Consider the following 17,756-nt stretch of genomic DNA (forward strand, 5'->3'; position numbering starts at 1 on the left):
CCCTTATGACTACTGACCAACTCTTCTCACAAATGCCTGTTCATTGGGAAAACAAATTTTATACACACACGCACGCATGACGTATATGCCAATCTTTGCATACTTGGGCCTAAAAGAAATCAAGCCCTGAAATTCATGCACTTATGTTTCTTATCTCTATATATTTTCATGAAATTCAGAAAAGAAACATAAGTGCATGAATTCATGAAAATATATAGGGAAAAGAAACATAAGTGCATGAATGCACTTATGCATAGGAAAATGGTGTCTATGTCAACAGCAGGTCTTTTTCATTTTATAGAACTAGGCGAGGGAAGGGGATAAGTTAGGAAGGTCACAGTGTGTGATGCCTTGGTCATATATTTGCTATAAAACAATAAAACATTAAGATCGTACTTGGTAGAACTTAATGAAAATTTCAAAACTTCCAGGAAAGGTTAAATAGGCAGTGATGCTAAAATCTGTTGGGTTCTTTTGCTTATTTATTGCAGCCATCAGTTTTCACATTGGTGTTCTGATTGGGAGATGTGAAAATTCCCTGTTGGGTTTTTACTCCAGCTCATCCTCAAGGAAGATGGAAACACTCCTTTCACTCCCTCCCTTAAGCCCTCCTGGCTCCCCAGGATAAGGATAACAAAGTCTGTTTATTTCTGAAAATAATCAATGACTGTTAGCTTGCACTGATGGATGACACAGGAGGGGAAAAAACAACACTTGACATGATTGACCACCACAGGTATCGGTGCAGAGACAGATTTGCAGACGAGGGTCAGACTCTGGGGACTTTAATTAAAAGAGGGTTAGTAGGAATGTACCAGGGTCCTGACTTCAGCGTTTGGGTTTCTGGGCAGCATGTTGGGATTGATTCATCCTCCTATTTTCCCAGCAGAGAACTATGCTACTAATTAGCTACTGTAAACATTTTACCTCAAAGGCCTTGAGCTCTTCTAGCCAGAGAGGTCGTGATTCACAGCCCTGCCTCTTCCTTTTTCAAGGTGCTCTCACTGTCTGAAAAACCTGAAGGTTTAAACACCCCGAAGGCCTCAGAGGCAAAGGACAAATGGATATTTCACTCAAGTAAAAGACCACTAGTAGGGATATACTGTCCCCTCAAGTCACAAAAAGAGAAGTAGTACCAAATAATAGTTCAGATGAGGGATGATTGCTTGGGTTTGAATCCTGGCCGTGCCATTTATTATGTGTGTAAACTTGAGCAAAATGTATTCAACTGCTCCAAGTTTCATTTTCCTTATTTGAAAAAGATGAGGCTAACCCACTTTAAAGGACTGTGATGAGAATTAAATGAGATAATTCTTAAGGGGCTTGCTGGCTAAATCTCTCTGTATGTATACAAAAACATAACTATGTATGTTATGTTGGATACATACTATTGGATACATACGAGGATCAGTTAGCTTTAAAAAGTCCTCATCCTACGGAAGAGACAGACAGTAAAAACGACAACCCTGCAGAAGAAAGTCGGGAAATTCTATAAAGCCGGCACTCTCCCCACAATACCTTCTCTTTCTTTCCCACTTCCTCTAGCTAACCTCATGGCTAACCTTTCTGCTTCCCTCTGTAACGTCATCATTATTGTTGCATTAAAAGGAGAGCTGTCAGAATGGGGTTACGTCCGTTATGACCGGCTGCCTTTGGGGCACATAAACTAGACTGTTTTATCTTTGTTGGTTTTAACTCGCTGCCTGCTCAACCGTCCTTCTCCTTCTACTACCCAACTGTTTTCAGCTGTCACATCCTACTCTCTCCCCCTAAGAAGTTAGATATTGTCCCTCAACCTGTCTTGCCTCTGTGGCTGGGGTCCTGCTTCAAATCAGGATAGATCTTTAACCATCAATCAAGATGGCCCATCACGTGATCGTAAGTGTGGCCCCGGCCAGGCACTGTTGCTGACATGTCCTCAGATGACGTGACCAGGCCAAACACAGGCCCTGAATCTGTCATGACTTCCAGGTTCACTCCTTGAGAGCCAAAGCCTTCAGCCCACATCATGCCCAGCCCCAGCTCCCCTACCCTACTCTACCCTCCAAAGGCTAACCTTCAAGGTTTCTCCTTGGAGCATGGTTATTTCAGCTTTAGTTCAATTTCCTGTTAAATCTTCAATCCCAGCTACATTAATTATCTCTAAAGTAGTTTTATCTTGATAGTCACAACGGACAGACAACTTGCATTAAATATTTCACTAAGCAACAGGAAAGATTTCCCTCAACTCATACCAAGCAATTCTTTAAAATTTTGTTTTACTGTTTTTGCAACTTTGGACATTTTGCCCATGGCAAAAATAATGGTGTTAGGTTCCTAGTCTAGTTCATAAAAGCCTACTTAACCTATTATGTCTCCAAACAATAGTATTAACAGCAGTATTTCAACGGATACGGAACCTCCGAGGGGTAGGGCTTGACTTTTACTGCATTTGAAATATAAGTACAGAATAAGTCACTGATAGTATTTTTGGGGATCTGTACTCAGAAGAACACCCCTAATTGGCAAGAGGATAAACAGGGAGGACACTAAAGCTGTTCTGTAGAACAGAAACAGATGCATGTCCACGTCGGTAAGAGACTTCTCCCGATTAGCTACTGGGAGGACAAAAGGCAGTTTCAGTCCTTCCAAAGTGAAAATGTATATTAGGACCGAGTTGTCAAATCTCCTTTACTCACTAACCTTTTAAAAACAGTGCTTTCACAGACATTTCATTTCTTTCTCCAAAAAGCCCCATGAAGCTTATACACACACTCTTTGTCTCCTTTTACAATTTCTGAAAGATAGAAAAGGTACCTTAAATGGTCTGAAAAGCAGATACAGCTCCCGAGGTTTGATATCCAGAGGGAGACCACTGACAAAGAGAGTCCGGACCTGGAAGATAAATACAAGAGTGATCAAGGGAGTGGACAGTCATAGAATAGCTCACCTGAAATCCCCAAAACACATTTCTTCAAACACTCCTCGACTCCTACCTAATTCGTGCTCTTTCCATGACACAATGACTGCTCTAATTGCTCTAAGCCACTTCTTGAGTAGCTCTGTGTGATTTATCAGAGTGAATCACTTCTAGCTGATTTAAATTTACAAACTGACTTCTTTCCTAGCCATTGCCTGGTTCTAAAAATGTGAGGGGAAAAGAGGGTCCATAGGGCTTCCCTGGTGGCACAGTGGTTGGGAGTCCGCCTGCCGATGCAGGGGACACGGGTTCGTGCCCCGGTCCGGGAAGATCCCACATGCCGCGGAGCAGCTAGGCCCATAAGCCATGGCCGCTGAGCCTGTGCGTCCGGAGCCTGTGCTCCGCAACGGGAGAGGCCACAATAGTGAGAGGCCCGCGTACAGCAAGGAAAAAAAAAAAAAAAAAAGAGGGTCCATAATTAAAACATTAGCTTAAGGAAAACAAAAATGTCATGAGGACAGTAAATCTACCACTCCCCTCCGCTCTAATCAAATGAACACAGAATGTGGTTCAAAAATACAACTGAACCAATTTTTTTGTCCTACTTTGTCTTGTCATTGCTTCCCTCATTGGCATTGATAATTACAGTAATTTTAATAAATGCAGAAGTTTATTAAACAATTGAAATGTGTCTAAATAGTAGCAAATGCATAACCCTGTGTCTGTTCAGTTCTGAAACAGCAGGGCAGACTTGGCTGTACCGTAAGGGCTACGGTACAAAATACATACTTAATGTGTGCTAAAATACAGAACACAGATGACACTTCCAGCTGGGAGGATCAAAGTAAACGTGTGGGCATCTGAATGGAAACTTCAAGGAGAGGTAGGATTTTACCACATAGATATAAAAAGGTCAGGTGGGGAAGAGGCACAGGCAGAAAAAAAGCATTAACCAAGGCAATGAAGAGGGGGATGATAGCGCAGTGAATTCTGGGAGAAGGGGAGCCAAAAAAAGTGAACAGGTAGTAGAGGATCAAACCGAGGGGGGATGACGTCATCGGCTCAGGAATATGGTCTTGATTCAATAGGCAAGGAGTAAACACTGAATCATCATCACTACCACATTTTGTTTCTACTTATTTTAGTGAGTCTTTAGTCAGACCCACCCCCCAGCTTTGCGATATAGTTGACACATAATATTAAGTTTCAAATGTACTTTTTGATCTAATAAACTTTTATGTACATTTCAAAATGATTACCACTACAGCATTAGCTAACACCTCCATCATACCACAAAATTACCATTTCTCTTTTTGTGATGAGAACACTTAAGACCTCCTCTCAGCGACTTTCAAGTACACCCATAATACAATACCTTAAATATACTCACAATACTGTGCATTAGATTCCCCAAAACTTGCTCAGCTTCTAACTGGAAGTCTGTATCCTTAGGTCAACATCTGCCCATTTTCCTCACCCTCCAGATCCAGGGAACTAACTAATCTACTCTGTTTTTATGAGTTCGGGTTCACCCCCATGTTTTCTATTCCTCTTCTCTACTCAAGCTGATACAACATGATCGAGTTCCTCATTAGAAATCATGTTACTACTCAAAGGAAAAAAAAAAAAAATCAGTGCTCAGTTGTAATGCCATTTGCATGTAGGTGTACAATAAACACTACGATCAAGTAAACAGCCCCAGAATCATGAGTGCCTTTTTATTATTTGCTTCTTTATATCTTAGACAGCTTTGGTGAGGTATAATTGACACATAAACTGTACATCTTGCTTTACAATACGTTTTGACATATGTATAACCTGTGAAACCATCACAGCCATCAAGATAATGAACATATCCATCACCCCCCCAAAAGTTTCCTTATCTCATGCTCCTTTAATCTTCCTTCTACCTTGTCCTACTATCCTCATCCCCACGCAATCACTCATCTGCCTTCTGTCACTACAGATTAGTATGTATGTTCTAAAGTTTCATACAAATGGAGCTATAAAGTAGGTATCCTTTTTCGTCCGACTTCTTTCACTTTAGCATAATTATTCTGAGATTCATCCATGGTGCTGCATGTAACAATAGTCTCTTTTTATTTCTGAGTAGTATTCTGTGGTATGAACATTCACAGTTCATTTATCCATTCGCTTGTTTATGAGACATCAGGGTTAGTTCTCATTTTTGGCTTTTACAAATAAAATGACTATGAACATTCATGTATCGATTTGTACAGGTCTTTGTGTGGACATATGTTTTCTTTCTTCTTGGATAAGTAGCTGAAAATGGAATAGCTGGATGATATGGTAGGTATATGCTTCAACTTTTAAGAAACTGCCCTTCAATTCCTTGTTTTACAGCCTAGAACATGATAAATGTTCTGTGTGTATGTAAAATAAATGAATATTCTGTTGCTGTTGGGTACAGTGTTTTATACATTTCAATTAACGTCAGGTTTGTTGTTCAGTATACCTTTTGCCTCCCCTTTCTCTCTCAACTTTGCCAGTGATAAACACTCTTTCCACAGAACTTTCTTTATCAAAGCTGCTAAGGCTGAATTACAGACAACTGCCGAAGACATACACAAGGGAATTCTGCTTTCCTGCGCGCCCTCTCTGCTATCCACATCCCTCTTCCCACGTTCCAGAAAGTGAACACCATGTGTTCTACTTGGTGGCTCCGGCCACGACAACCTGGATAGAGAAGGAATCCCAGCTTCCACTCGTTCAGATTTTGTTGAGTGCCCATTGTATCTGGCAGTATGCCAGGTGGTGAATGGATTACATAGAGTTCCATGGAAATAATGATAAGCAGATCCTGTGTTTTAATCACTGTAGTACCATTTGTCCAGCAGGGAAGCTTAGCCATGTGACGGGTATCAATTAGGATCTGGGGAGTTAATTCAGGAAATCAACTATCATTTCTAGCACTATTCTAAAGAAAAAGGCTTTAGAAACTTGCAAGTAAAACAATTTATCAAAAAAAAACCAATAGAAATCTGGGAGTTAAATGAAAGATTACTTGATATAAATTAAGGTTCATCTACATCCATAAAATGTATTATGCAACCAATAAAAATTATGTTCAAGGAAAAAGTACATTCAGTTTTATTCTATAGAACAAAAAGCCAACACATGGTATGTATATGGAAAGGGGGAAAAATACGCCATAGGATATATATGCCAAAAGGTTTATATCTACATTACTTAGTCCTGAATGGTGGACTAATAAGTGATTTTTCTTTTTTTTTTTTTTGGCTGTGCCGTGTGGCACGCGGGATCTTGGTTCCCCGACCAGGGATTGAACCCATGCCCCCTGCAATGCAAGCACAGAGTCTTAACCACTGGACCTCCAGCGAAGTCCTAATAAGTGATTCTGATATTTTTTATTAGCTTATTTGTATTTTCTATCTTTCTATAATAAGCATGTTTTAGAGACTATAAATGTACTGTTAGGTTGAGAACAGCCTACATTTTTTATTACTTTATTTAGGAAACCATAAATAATGTCAATATTTGTATCAATAAAAATTGTGAAGTTTATAAACTTTTTTATATATTTCAGAATTAGAAGATTCTTATCTCAGTATCTCAACAAAAAAAAACCTGTTAAACATTAAAAAAACAAAAAAACAACCAAAAAAACCCCACTGAACTGATAGGCCTAAATTTGCCTCTCACCCATGGATTAAAAAGAGACTCAAGGCCACTCTGTTTTGTTCATCAAATTAGAGGCAACTAAGATGTCTGACACTTTATTTACACATGGACACGAATTACATTTCCTAGAATCTAGTGAAGCCCATTATTGTCTCAGAAACCTGCCAAGACATCTTATCTCTCAATGAAGAGCTATTCTCTCCTCTGACAGAACAGATAGACTGGCTAGGAAAAATAACTCTTAAATACTTACATTATGAAGTTATGAGGACAACTAAAGGTCTCTTAAATCCAAATGCTTGGAATCTATGTGTTCTGAATCCTTTCTAGACCTCCTCAGACTGGGAAACTCCATTAAGTTAAAAAAAAAAAAAAATCACTGATAATGAATGGAAAAAAAACCCTCTTCCTGAATATCTAATTCATGCTTTTCTATGGTAACTGGGACCTAAAATCACGGGGATGTTTTAAAACGTTTTAGTTTCCCTACTCTTCTCACCACCACTCGTTTTATCTGAGCCATTAAATAGTAAAGCACTTCTGGGTTTTGCCTTTGCTATGTCTATGGAAATCGCAAAGGTTAGACATGATTTTTTTTTTTGAGAATCGATTGTTTAATCCACATTGATTGATAGTAAATCAAATAGATGAGAGGAAAAAGGCAATCTAATTCTGAATTTAATTGGCCATTCGGTTTAGTCAAATACCATGTGACTGCACGTGTGGACATGTAAAAGACATCTGCTCTGTCTGCTGGATTCCCTGATAGCCAGCAGTGCCGGGCAACAGCCTCTGCCTGAGGGCAGACATACGTGCAGAGAGCCCCGAGTCTATGCCCACCAACAGTGCAGGAGGGTTCCCTTTCCTAGACATGATTCTTGCTTGCAGGAAGCTTACTGTCACTGAAGGAATATGCAGCTTTCTGTGACAAGAGGAAGCTTAGCTCATTCACAGAGTAAACAATTAGAACCCAAACAATGAGATCAAAGTTTAAGAGACATGTAAGATCCATGATCAAATACTCAGAAAAAAGCGCCCCAAAACAAATGAATGATGCCAAATGAACTTTATCGCAGGTCAATCGTTTTCCAGGGCAACCCTTAATTTAACAGCATTGTCTATGGACACAGATGTGCCTGGCACTACGCCTTTAGCATTGCAGATAGTTTACTTTATCAGACACATGGGGAAACACATTTCTTAGTCAAGGACACAACACGCCTCATAGAAGTTCAAGATGTGAAGCTGCTGACAGCTCTGTCCCAAAGGGACGCTAATGGATTCTGTGGATGTACCTCCAACTTCATTTTTACCCCAACAGGATTGAAAGAATAAATGCTAGGAGAAATCGTCCTGTGCGGGTCAGTCAGAGCAAAGACCTTCTTGGCTCAGCCATTATCAACCATTCCTGCAGAGGCCACAGTTACATTTTGGATAACACCAGCTGTGTGTTCTTAAATGGCACTGCCAGCTCCCACGGGGAAAGACAAGCCACACTTCAGTGACTGACTTCTAAACTCTAATTCAGTAAGTAAAGTCACTGTGTCTGTCTTGGGCTTTCCTGGACAGAAAGGCCAAAACAGGCCCTGAAATGGAAACGCCCTCCCTTTAACAAAGAACACGCATGATCTTGTAGGTAATCTAGACATTAAAATAAAAACCAATAGACAAATGCTTGTTAAATTCAGTATATAATTTCAGTAGAATGCACACTTTTCAGCAAGCGGTCACAGCCAGTAAACACAGTGTCCCAAGACTATGGGCATTTTCTGGGGACATTTTAATCGTTTGTAAAAAGGTCTGAGACATCATCTCTAGCTGCTATGAGCTGACGTCTTGAGGTTCCTCTTAAATCCTAGGATTGGGAAAGGCACCTTCACATTTTCTAATGACTCATGAATAACTGTATAATCATTTATCTGAAATATCCTAAAACCCATCAGGGTGCTTCTATGATCATCTATCCTCTGCAAACTTTCTCTCCACCTATCCACATTCTCACACATACAAATGTAGACTCCTAAAAGCAGCTTTCAAATGTGTTGTATGTTTAAATCATTCTTTTGGTGTAACTGTTTTTTGAAACATATGCAAGTGGATTCCCAGGTAAGATCTTGCAGTGGGCATTTTAGAGGGTGAAAGTGCTTTTCTGGGTAGTGTGCAGCACAGCCCTAAGCACACAGTATAAAATTTTCCCTTGATTTTAGAAATCTGCAGAGTACCATTGTATTCATGGGAAACGGTAAGTGTTTGCTTGTCAACGCCTCTGGTGATGACATGGCAAACAAAATGAGGTGATCATACCTCCCAGTCACAATCATATCAGTTCAGTTACAACATCAAATGATAAACACTCATGTGACAAAAAGTCAGAAAAAATTAACGTTGTAAGAGACAGAAATTTAGATGAAAAAGAGAAATGAGACAAAAAGGGAGAAAAATGAAAAACAGACTGAAATCACATAAAAATCGCAGACATAAAAAGTCATAAACAGACCACAGAAAATTCAGGACTGTACACCTATTAACAAGGAGAGAACGATCAGTACATGGGAAACAGTAAAATCACTCACATTTCTACTAATGACGACTGAAACATACTTTTTGTTTGCTTAAGTCCAATTTCAAAGGTAAATGAGTAATTCACAAAAAGTTTGAGAAAATGCTCAAACTCTTGCACATTTAAATTGGTGAGCAGATATCCTTATCTACTGATATAGAACAAGGTTTCTGATTATTAAGTAAAAAAGCAAACACCAGAAATTGCCCATAATCCCACTAATTCTTTCAGTGTTTTTAAGTACATGCGCAGGTTAAAAAAAAAAAAAAAGGTACTAAAAGAATATATAATGCATTAACTATTAAATTAATAATGGGGAGGGAAGGTGGGATTACAAAGAACTTTCATTTTATATGTTTGTACCCTCTGGCATTTAAATATTTATAAGCATAAACTATTTCTTAAAAAAAAAAAAAACACAAGCCCAAATAGATCTCCTTTCTTTGAAAATATAAACCTTGGGTCCTTCCCATCCACTTTTGTCCTTAGAAATTCTCATCTTCTGCCTGTCCTTGCTCCAAAGGCACAAACTTGATCTAGTAGAAATACACATTTACGTAACTTGCTTCACATTTCTGTTCTGACCATCAGTGAGTGTTTCTCTGTACTTATTCTAAAAATAAAATCTAACCCAAAAAAGGGCACTAGTGACTCTAAGCTAAGGCCCTAGGCGCAGGAGATCCATCCTAGCTTCAGGCAAAGGGGTGTTCTCGCTTTGTGATCAACCTACGGCTCACTAGGACAAGAACAGAGGAATCACTCACTTTCCCAAATCCAAGAAGTGCCTTATCTCTTGAGACCATGAAATAAACGTGGTTTCAGGGGCAGAGAAGTTAAAAAGAGCTCCACGTATGTGTGGCAGTATAAGTCCCATAGAGCTGGGTTGTTTAAACACACGAGGCTGGGGCAGGGGATCTGCGTGTTCCAGAGCCCTGTAAGTTTTACACTCTGGTTAAATAATAATAAATTATTTTATTCTTTTTAAATAAAGTGTAAGTAGATTTAGTTCTTTGCTTATTCTATAAGCACCAGCTGAAAACCCAAACTGCAAGACTGAACCACGCTGAGGACTGCTGGTCCTCTCAGTTCCAAAGAAGGCTTTGCTGGCCTGCTATGATTTCCCATTCGTATCTTTTTTTTAAAAATACATTTATTTGTTTATTTTTGGCTGCGTTGGGTCTTCGTTGCTGTGCACGGGCTTTCTCTAGTTGCGGCGAACAGGGTCTATTCTTTGTTGCGGTGCACGGGCTTCTCATTGCGGTGGCTTCTGTTGTTGCCACCGGGCTCTACGGGCTCTAGTGCACGGGCTTCAGTAGTTGTGGTGCACGGGCTTAGCTGCTCAGCAGCATGTGGGATCTTCCCGGACCAGGGCTCGAACCCGTGTCCCATGTATTAGCGGGCGGATTCTTAACCACTGCACTACCAGGGAAGTCCTCCCATTCGTATCTTGCCACCACAGAAATGGATTACCACAATCATTAAAATGGCCTGCCAGGTATTTAATTTTGGTTGCAGCTCAGCAGAAACTGACCAGCCTTTGGTCAAGCTCCAGTTTCTTCTTGGCATTGGCTTCAAATTGGACAGGTGGTCAAGTTCCTTTTTCCTGACAATGGCCACCTAGTGGACTTAAAGACTTGCTCCTTTTCTAGCCCTGAGAAAGTATGTTTTGGTTCAGGAGGCCAGGTTGCTACAGACACCAAGGACTGACTAACCATAGGATAAAAGGGCCACTAAGCTGTTGTTATGGACTCCCAGCTGTGTTTTAGCTTTAAATGGATAATTGTTCTATCCTTTCTAAAGAAAAAAGCCACATAATTACCCACAATGCACGACTCCCTAGTTTTGAGGGATCCACTAGTGTTTGCCCCAAGTACTATTCAGTTGGATATCCTATCTGTATAACCAAATTGATAGCTTTACTTAAGGCCCATGGAAACCAGGGTCCCCCTTTGCCAAGGTGATCAGAAAGTTTCTGCTAACTTATGAGGTAAAGGAGGAAGACTCAGGGGAGAACATAGTGAAGAAAGAGAAACATCACGTTTCATAAACTCGTATGTACAGGGCTCGGAAAATGGACAGAGAACTGGGCCACAAGTTAGCACTAGGTACACCATGCTTCTACTTTCATTATGGAGGAGCTTATCCCAGTCCAACCCAATATCAATTTAAAATCAGTTGGTCTCAAACTCTCACCTTGATAGGACTTCTTAAAACCAAAGTCTAATCTAGGCCATTCCTCACATCTGTTATATTTTTGAAAGGATAAGACAAATCAAGAATTTCTAGGGTTTGAAACTGCCCAAGTATAGGCAGAGGTGTCTGTACACATAAGCGCTTAACCTCATTAAGAAATTTTCTTAGTGCTGTCAGACACAAAGAGAGGTGGGTACCAGAGGCAAATTAGGAATTCAGGGTCTGAATTAGCCTAGATAGGAAACTAGATGTGTGTGTGTGTGTGTGTGTGTGTGTGTGTGTGTGTGTGTGTGTGTGTGTGTGTGTGTGTGTGTGTGTGTGTGTGTGTGTGTGTGTGTGTGTGTGTGTGCGCGCGCGCGCAAGTGAGAACTTAGCCACATTATTAAGAAATTCACTGAGTGCTGTCAAACACAATATATGGTTGTCAAGTCCTTCGAGTTCAACAAGAAGTTCCTATAAAGGTAGGAAGCTTTACCCTTTAACACCCCACCATGGCTTCTCCAAGTTCCTTTAGTCAATTTTCTGATGGCTAATTCTGTTTTAACACTGGTTAACCCATGGAATCGTACTCTTTATCCAATTACACTGCACTGTTTACATTGCTAAAACATGAAGATTTTTCATTGGATACGTTATCCAGTACATTATAAACAGAAGTTTCCATTCTGATGCCCCAAAGTGCAGTTACCCTTAGGGTTTTTTAATCCTATAGTGTACCCTAAAATTGTATGTCAAAAAGATCCCTTGGGCTACCCATAATACAGACTATTCCATGGCCTAACAAAATGAAATATAAGACAAGAATATACAGAAATATTATCAAAATTCTAAGACCTCTCTCTCTCTCTTTCGGCATAGTTTGGGTGACTGTGATTATCATTTTACAAAGCAGATCTCTTGGGGAAAAAAATTTTTTTTACTTCATTTTACTCCTCCCAAACTGCAGAGGAAAACTATCGCAGATAGCACAGGGTTCTTCATAGTCACTTAAAGTACTGGAAAAAATTAGCAGGGGCAAGATTATGGTCCTAACACTGCCCAGGGGTCTAATGCATTTATTGTTTTTGATATCAGTAGTGGACAAACTCCATCTGAGGAAGTTGATCCCACTGTCAACTTCAGCTCACAATGCATTCTAAATAACCACCCACAATGCACCATAGTTCTAACAACTACAGAAGGTGTGAGAACTGCAAAACTAAAAGGCTATGGGAAAAATGTTTGCTTCCCAATGTTTAGTCATGGGAAACTATCCAATATACACCTTGAAATTCTTTGCTGCTAGGTCAGTACACCTTCAAAATCAAAGTTCTTCCGCACACGACAGTGGTGAACATCCCAGTACTTAGCAGTAGATGCTAAGTATCTATAGGATGAACTAAATGAGTGAATCTAAGTATTAAGTCACAGTACTAGGAGTGAGGCATAAAAGAGGCAAGTAACCCATAAATATCCAGTTGTGAATGAGTATGAAGAAGTGAAGTCACTGTGACTTTTTAATGTGTACTCAGGAGACGAAGTACTCAAGGCAGTAAAGCATATGTAGTAAAAACAAAATGAAACCAAAAAAAAAAAGAAAGACAAAGAAAAGGAGTCACATGAGCCAGGCTGCTGAGACTTAAACCCTACTTCTCCAACTAGCTATGCACCTTGGACCAGTCACTTAACTTCTCCATTCACAAGTTTCCTCATCTGGAAAATCGAGACAACACTGGTAACCCAGGTGTGGCAGTTTTAAATTATGTCCAGAAAATCTTTGACACTCCTCCATTCATAACGTAGAACTTAATTCCTTTCCCCTTCAGCACGGGCTTCACTTAGTGACTCCCTTCTAATGAAAGGAATATGGCCGAAGTGACAGTGTGTGATTTCTAGCAACTGGGTAAAAAAAGGCACTATGGGCTTCCCTGGTGGCGCAGTGTTTGAGAGTCTGCCTGCCAATGCAGGGGACACGGGTTCGAGCCCTGGTCTGGGAGGATCCCACATGCCGCGAAGCAACTAGGCCAGTGAGCCACAACTGCTGAGCCTGCGCGTCTGGAGCCTATGCTCCACAACAAGAGAGGCCGCGACAGTGAGAGGCCCGCGCACCGCGATGAAGAGTGGCCCCCGCTTGCCGCAACTAGAGAGAGCCCTCGCACAGAGACAAGGACCCAACACAGCCAAAAATAAATATAAATAAAAAAAGGCACTGTGACTTCTTCAGTAGAAAACTCTCTTGAATCATTCACTATGGGTGAAGCCAGGTACCATGTCATGAGGATATCCAAGAAGCTCTATGGGGAGGGCTATATGATGATGGACCAAAAGCTACACAAGCAAGTCGTCCTGGAAGCAGATTTTCCAGCCCTAACCAAGTCTTCAGATGACTGCAGCCCCAGCTAAAAATGTCTTGAGGTTTATCAATTTTGTTTATCTTTTCAAAGAACCAGCTTTTAGTTTCATTGAACTTTTCTATTGTTTTGTTTCTGTTTCATTTATTTCTCCTCCGATTTTTATGATTTCTTTCCTTCTGCTAACTTTGGGTTTTGTTTGTTCTTCTTTCTATTGTTGCTCTAGGTGTAAGGTTAGGTTGGAAAGAGGGCTCAAATCAATAAAATGAGAAATGAAAAAGGAGAAGTTACAATGGACACCACAGAAATACAAAGGATTATAAGAGACTACTACAAGCAACTATATGCCAATAAAGTGGACTACCTAGAAGAAATGGACAAATTCTTAGGAAGGTACAATCTCCCAAGACTGAACCAGGAAGAACTAGAGAATATGTACAGACCAATCACAAATACTAAAATTGAAACTGTGATTTAAAAACTTCCAACAAACAAAAGTCCAGGACCTGATGGTTTCACAGGTGAATTCTATCAAACATTTAGAAAAGAGTTAACGCCTATCCTTCTGGAACTCTTCCAAAAACTTGCAGAGGAAGGAACAAGCCCAAACTCATTTTTTGAGGCCACCATCACCCTGATACCAAAACCAGACAAAGATACCACAAAAAAAGAAAATTACAGGCCAACATCACTGATGAACACAGACCCCAAAATCCTCAACAAAATACTAGCAAACCGAATCCAACAGCACACTAAAAGGAGCATATACCACGGTCAAGTAGGATTTATTCCAGTGGTGCAAGGATTTTTTCATTGTCTGCAAATCAATCAGTGTGATACACCACATCAACAAATTGAAGAATAAAAACCATATATATGATCATCTCAATAGATGCAGAAAAGGCTTTTGACAAAATTCAACACCAATTTATGATAAAAAACGCTCCAGAAAGTGGGCATAGACGGAACATACCTCAACATAATAAAGGCCATATATGACAAACCCACAGCTAACAACATGCTCAACAGTGAAAAGCTCAAAGTATTTCCTCTAAGATCAGGAACAAGACAAGGATGTTCACTCTTGCCACTTCTATTCAACATAGTTTTGGAAGTCCTAGCCATGGCAGTCAGAAAAGAAAAAGAAATACAAGGAATCCAAATTGGAAAAGAAGAAGTAAAACTGTCATTGTCTGCAGATGACATGATACTATATATAGAAAATTCTAAAGATGCTACCAGAAAACTACTAGAGCTCATCAATGAATTCAGTAAAGTTGCAAGATACAAATTAATACACAGAAACCTACTGCATTTTTATACACTAACAATGAAAGTTCAGAAAGAGAAATTAAAGAAACAATTCCCTTTACCAGCACATCAAAAAGAATAAAATACCTAGGAATAAATTTACCTAAGGAGGCAAAAGACCTGTACACTGAAAACTATAAGATGCTGATGAAAGAAATAGAAGATGATACAAACAGATGGAAAGATATACCATGTTCTTGGATTCAAAGAATCAAAACTGTCAAAATGACTATACTACCCAAGGCAATCTACAAAGTCAATGCAATCTCTATCAAATTACTATGGCATATTTTTTTTAACAGAACTAGAACAAAAAAAAAAAATCTTAAAATTTGTAATGGAGATACAGAAGACCCCGATTAGGCAAAGCAATCTTGAGAAAGAAAACCGGAACTGGAGGAATCAGGCTGCCTGACTTCAGACTATACTACAAAGCTACATTCATCAAAAGAGTATGATACTGGCATAAAAACTGACATATAGAAAGCCCAGAAATAAACCCATGCAAATAGGGTCAATTAATCTACAACAAAGGAGGCAAGACTATACAATGGAGAAAAGACAGTCTCTTCGATAAATGGTGTGGGAAAACTGGACAGTTACATGTAAAAGAATGAAATTAGAACATTCTTTAACAGCATACACAAAAATAAACTCAAAATGGATTAAAGACCTAAATGTAAGACCAGATCCTATAAAACTCTCAGAAGAAAACATAGGCAGAACGCTCTTTGACATAAATCACAGCAAAATCTTTTTTGATCCGTCTCCTAGGGTAATGGAAATAAAGACAAAAATAAACAAATGGGACCTAATTAAACTCAAAAGCTTTTGCACAGCAAAGGAAACCATAAACAAAATGAAAAGACAATCCACAGAATGGGAGAAAATATTTGCAAAGAATGGGACTGACAAGGGATTAATTTGCAAACAGGTCATGCAGCTCAATATCAAAAAACAAACAAACAAAAAAGAACCCAATCAAAAAATGGGCAGAAGGCCTAAACAGACATTTCTCCAAAGAAGACATACAGATGGCCAGGAGGCAAGTGAAAAGATGCTCAACATCGCTAAGTATTAGATAAATGCAAATCAAAACTACAATGAGATATCACCTCACACCAGTCAGAATGGCCATCATCAAAAAGTCTACAAACAATAAATGTGGGAGATGTGGAGAAAAGGGAACCCTCCTACACTGTTGGTGGGAACGTAAATTGGTACAACCACTATGGAAACAGTATAGAGGTTCCTTAAAAAACTAAAAAAAGAGCTACCATATGATCCAGCAATCCCACTCCACAGTACATGCATACACACACACACACACACACACACACACACACACAGTATATATCCAGAGAAAACCATGGTTCAAAAGGATACATGCACCCCAATGTTCACTGTTCGCTGTTTACAATCACCAAGACATGGAGGCAACCTAAATGTCCATCGACAGATGAATGGATAAAGAAGATGTGGTACATATATACAATGAAATATTACTCAGCCATTAAAAGAATGAAATAATGCCATTTGCAGCAACACGGATGGACCTGGAGATTATCATACTAAGCAAAGTAAATCAGACAGAGAAAGACAAATATCATATGATATCACTTATATGCAGAACCTTAAAAAAATGATACAAGTGAACTTACAAAACAAACTCACAGACTTAGAGAACGAACTTATGGTTACCAGAGGGAAAGGGTGGTGGTGGGGGGGAACAGATTGGGAGTTTGGGACATGTACACACTAGTATATTTAAAATAGATAACCGACAAGGACCTACTGTATAGCACAGGGGAAAAAAAATGTTTCAAGTCCACCCTCATGAGAGATCCTGAACTAGATGCACCTAGCTAAGCATCCTAAATTCCTAACCCTTAGAAACTGAAATAATAAATGTTCATTCTTTAAGCTGCTAAATTTGGGGGTAATTCTTTACACAGAGTTGTCACTATGATTAAATAAGCTAAATAAAGAGTTCAGTGCCTGGTTCACAGTAAGGACTCAGAAAATGTTACCTATATTAAGGTGGGTTACAATAATCAAAAAGGAAATGTATTTTCATGCTCCAAAGGCAACTCTAAGAGAGGCTGCAACTGACAGTACTATCACACAACCGTTATACACAGGCTTAAAGTGGACAAGAGAGAAACCAAAAATACGTTTACAGAGCAAAAGGAACTAACAAGTTAAACTAGAAGTACTGTCCAAATTATGAATCCCAATAGTGTGGCTCAAAGTCCCTTCACTACCCTCTTTCTCCTCTTTCGAAGGCCATGAGTACATTCCATTCTGACCAGCAGCCCAGCCTCCTGCTATTAATGCATCCTCCTAGACTCCTTTTCTCCTTCCTTTCTTTCTTGTTTAGCTTCCATCACATCAGGAAGTTCTCTTTTTCATTCTATTTCTGAGATTTAAAAAAAATCAAGTCTGATAAGTTCAAGCATTCCTATCAAAGAAAAGTAGTAAGGAAAAGGAAAAGTACTAAGGAAAAAGAATGTTAACAAATTGTGAAGTGGTATTAGGCAAATCATCGGTCTCTAAAATCTTTAAACTTGGACATAGTAACACCTGCCTTCTTCCTACTTACTTTAATGGTAAAATTAAAAGTAGGAGCTAACTTCTTAAGTATTAATATTCAAAGTATATTAGAAGTACATTTTATTCAATTTCATAACATTTGATCTATTTCATTACTACTTTTTATTGGAGATAATATATATGTTAGCTACATTATACATTGATTAATGTCCATAACTCATTAAATTATCCATTTGATTAATATTCA

The 17,756-nt window shown here is 39.2% G+C and overlaps 1 protein-coding gene across 5 annotated transcripts in view; it reads right to left on the reverse strand.

The window, feature by feature from the left end:
- The window catches only part of RBPMS (RNA binding protein, mRNA processing factor), a 185,963-nt gene that overhangs the window by 104,445 nt on the left and 63,762 nt on the right, over window positions 1-17,756 (reverse strand). For all 5 annotated transcript variants that reach the window (XM_060136662.1, XM_060136660.1, XM_060136661.1 and 2 more), the window contains exon 2: window positions 2,797-2,874. In XM_060136662.1, coding sequence (XP_059992645.1) covers window positions 2,797-2,874 — 78 coding nt within the window. The remainder of the gene's footprint in view (window positions 1-2,796; window positions 2,875-17,756) is intronic.

This window comes from Lagenorhynchus albirostris, chromosome 21, assembly GCF_949774975.1.
Source record: "Lagenorhynchus albirostris chromosome 21, mLagAlb1.1, whole genome shotgun sequence".
Classification (NCBI taxonomy): Eukaryota; Metazoa; Chordata; class Mammalia; order Artiodactyla; family Delphinidae; genus Lagenorhynchus; species Lagenorhynchus albirostris.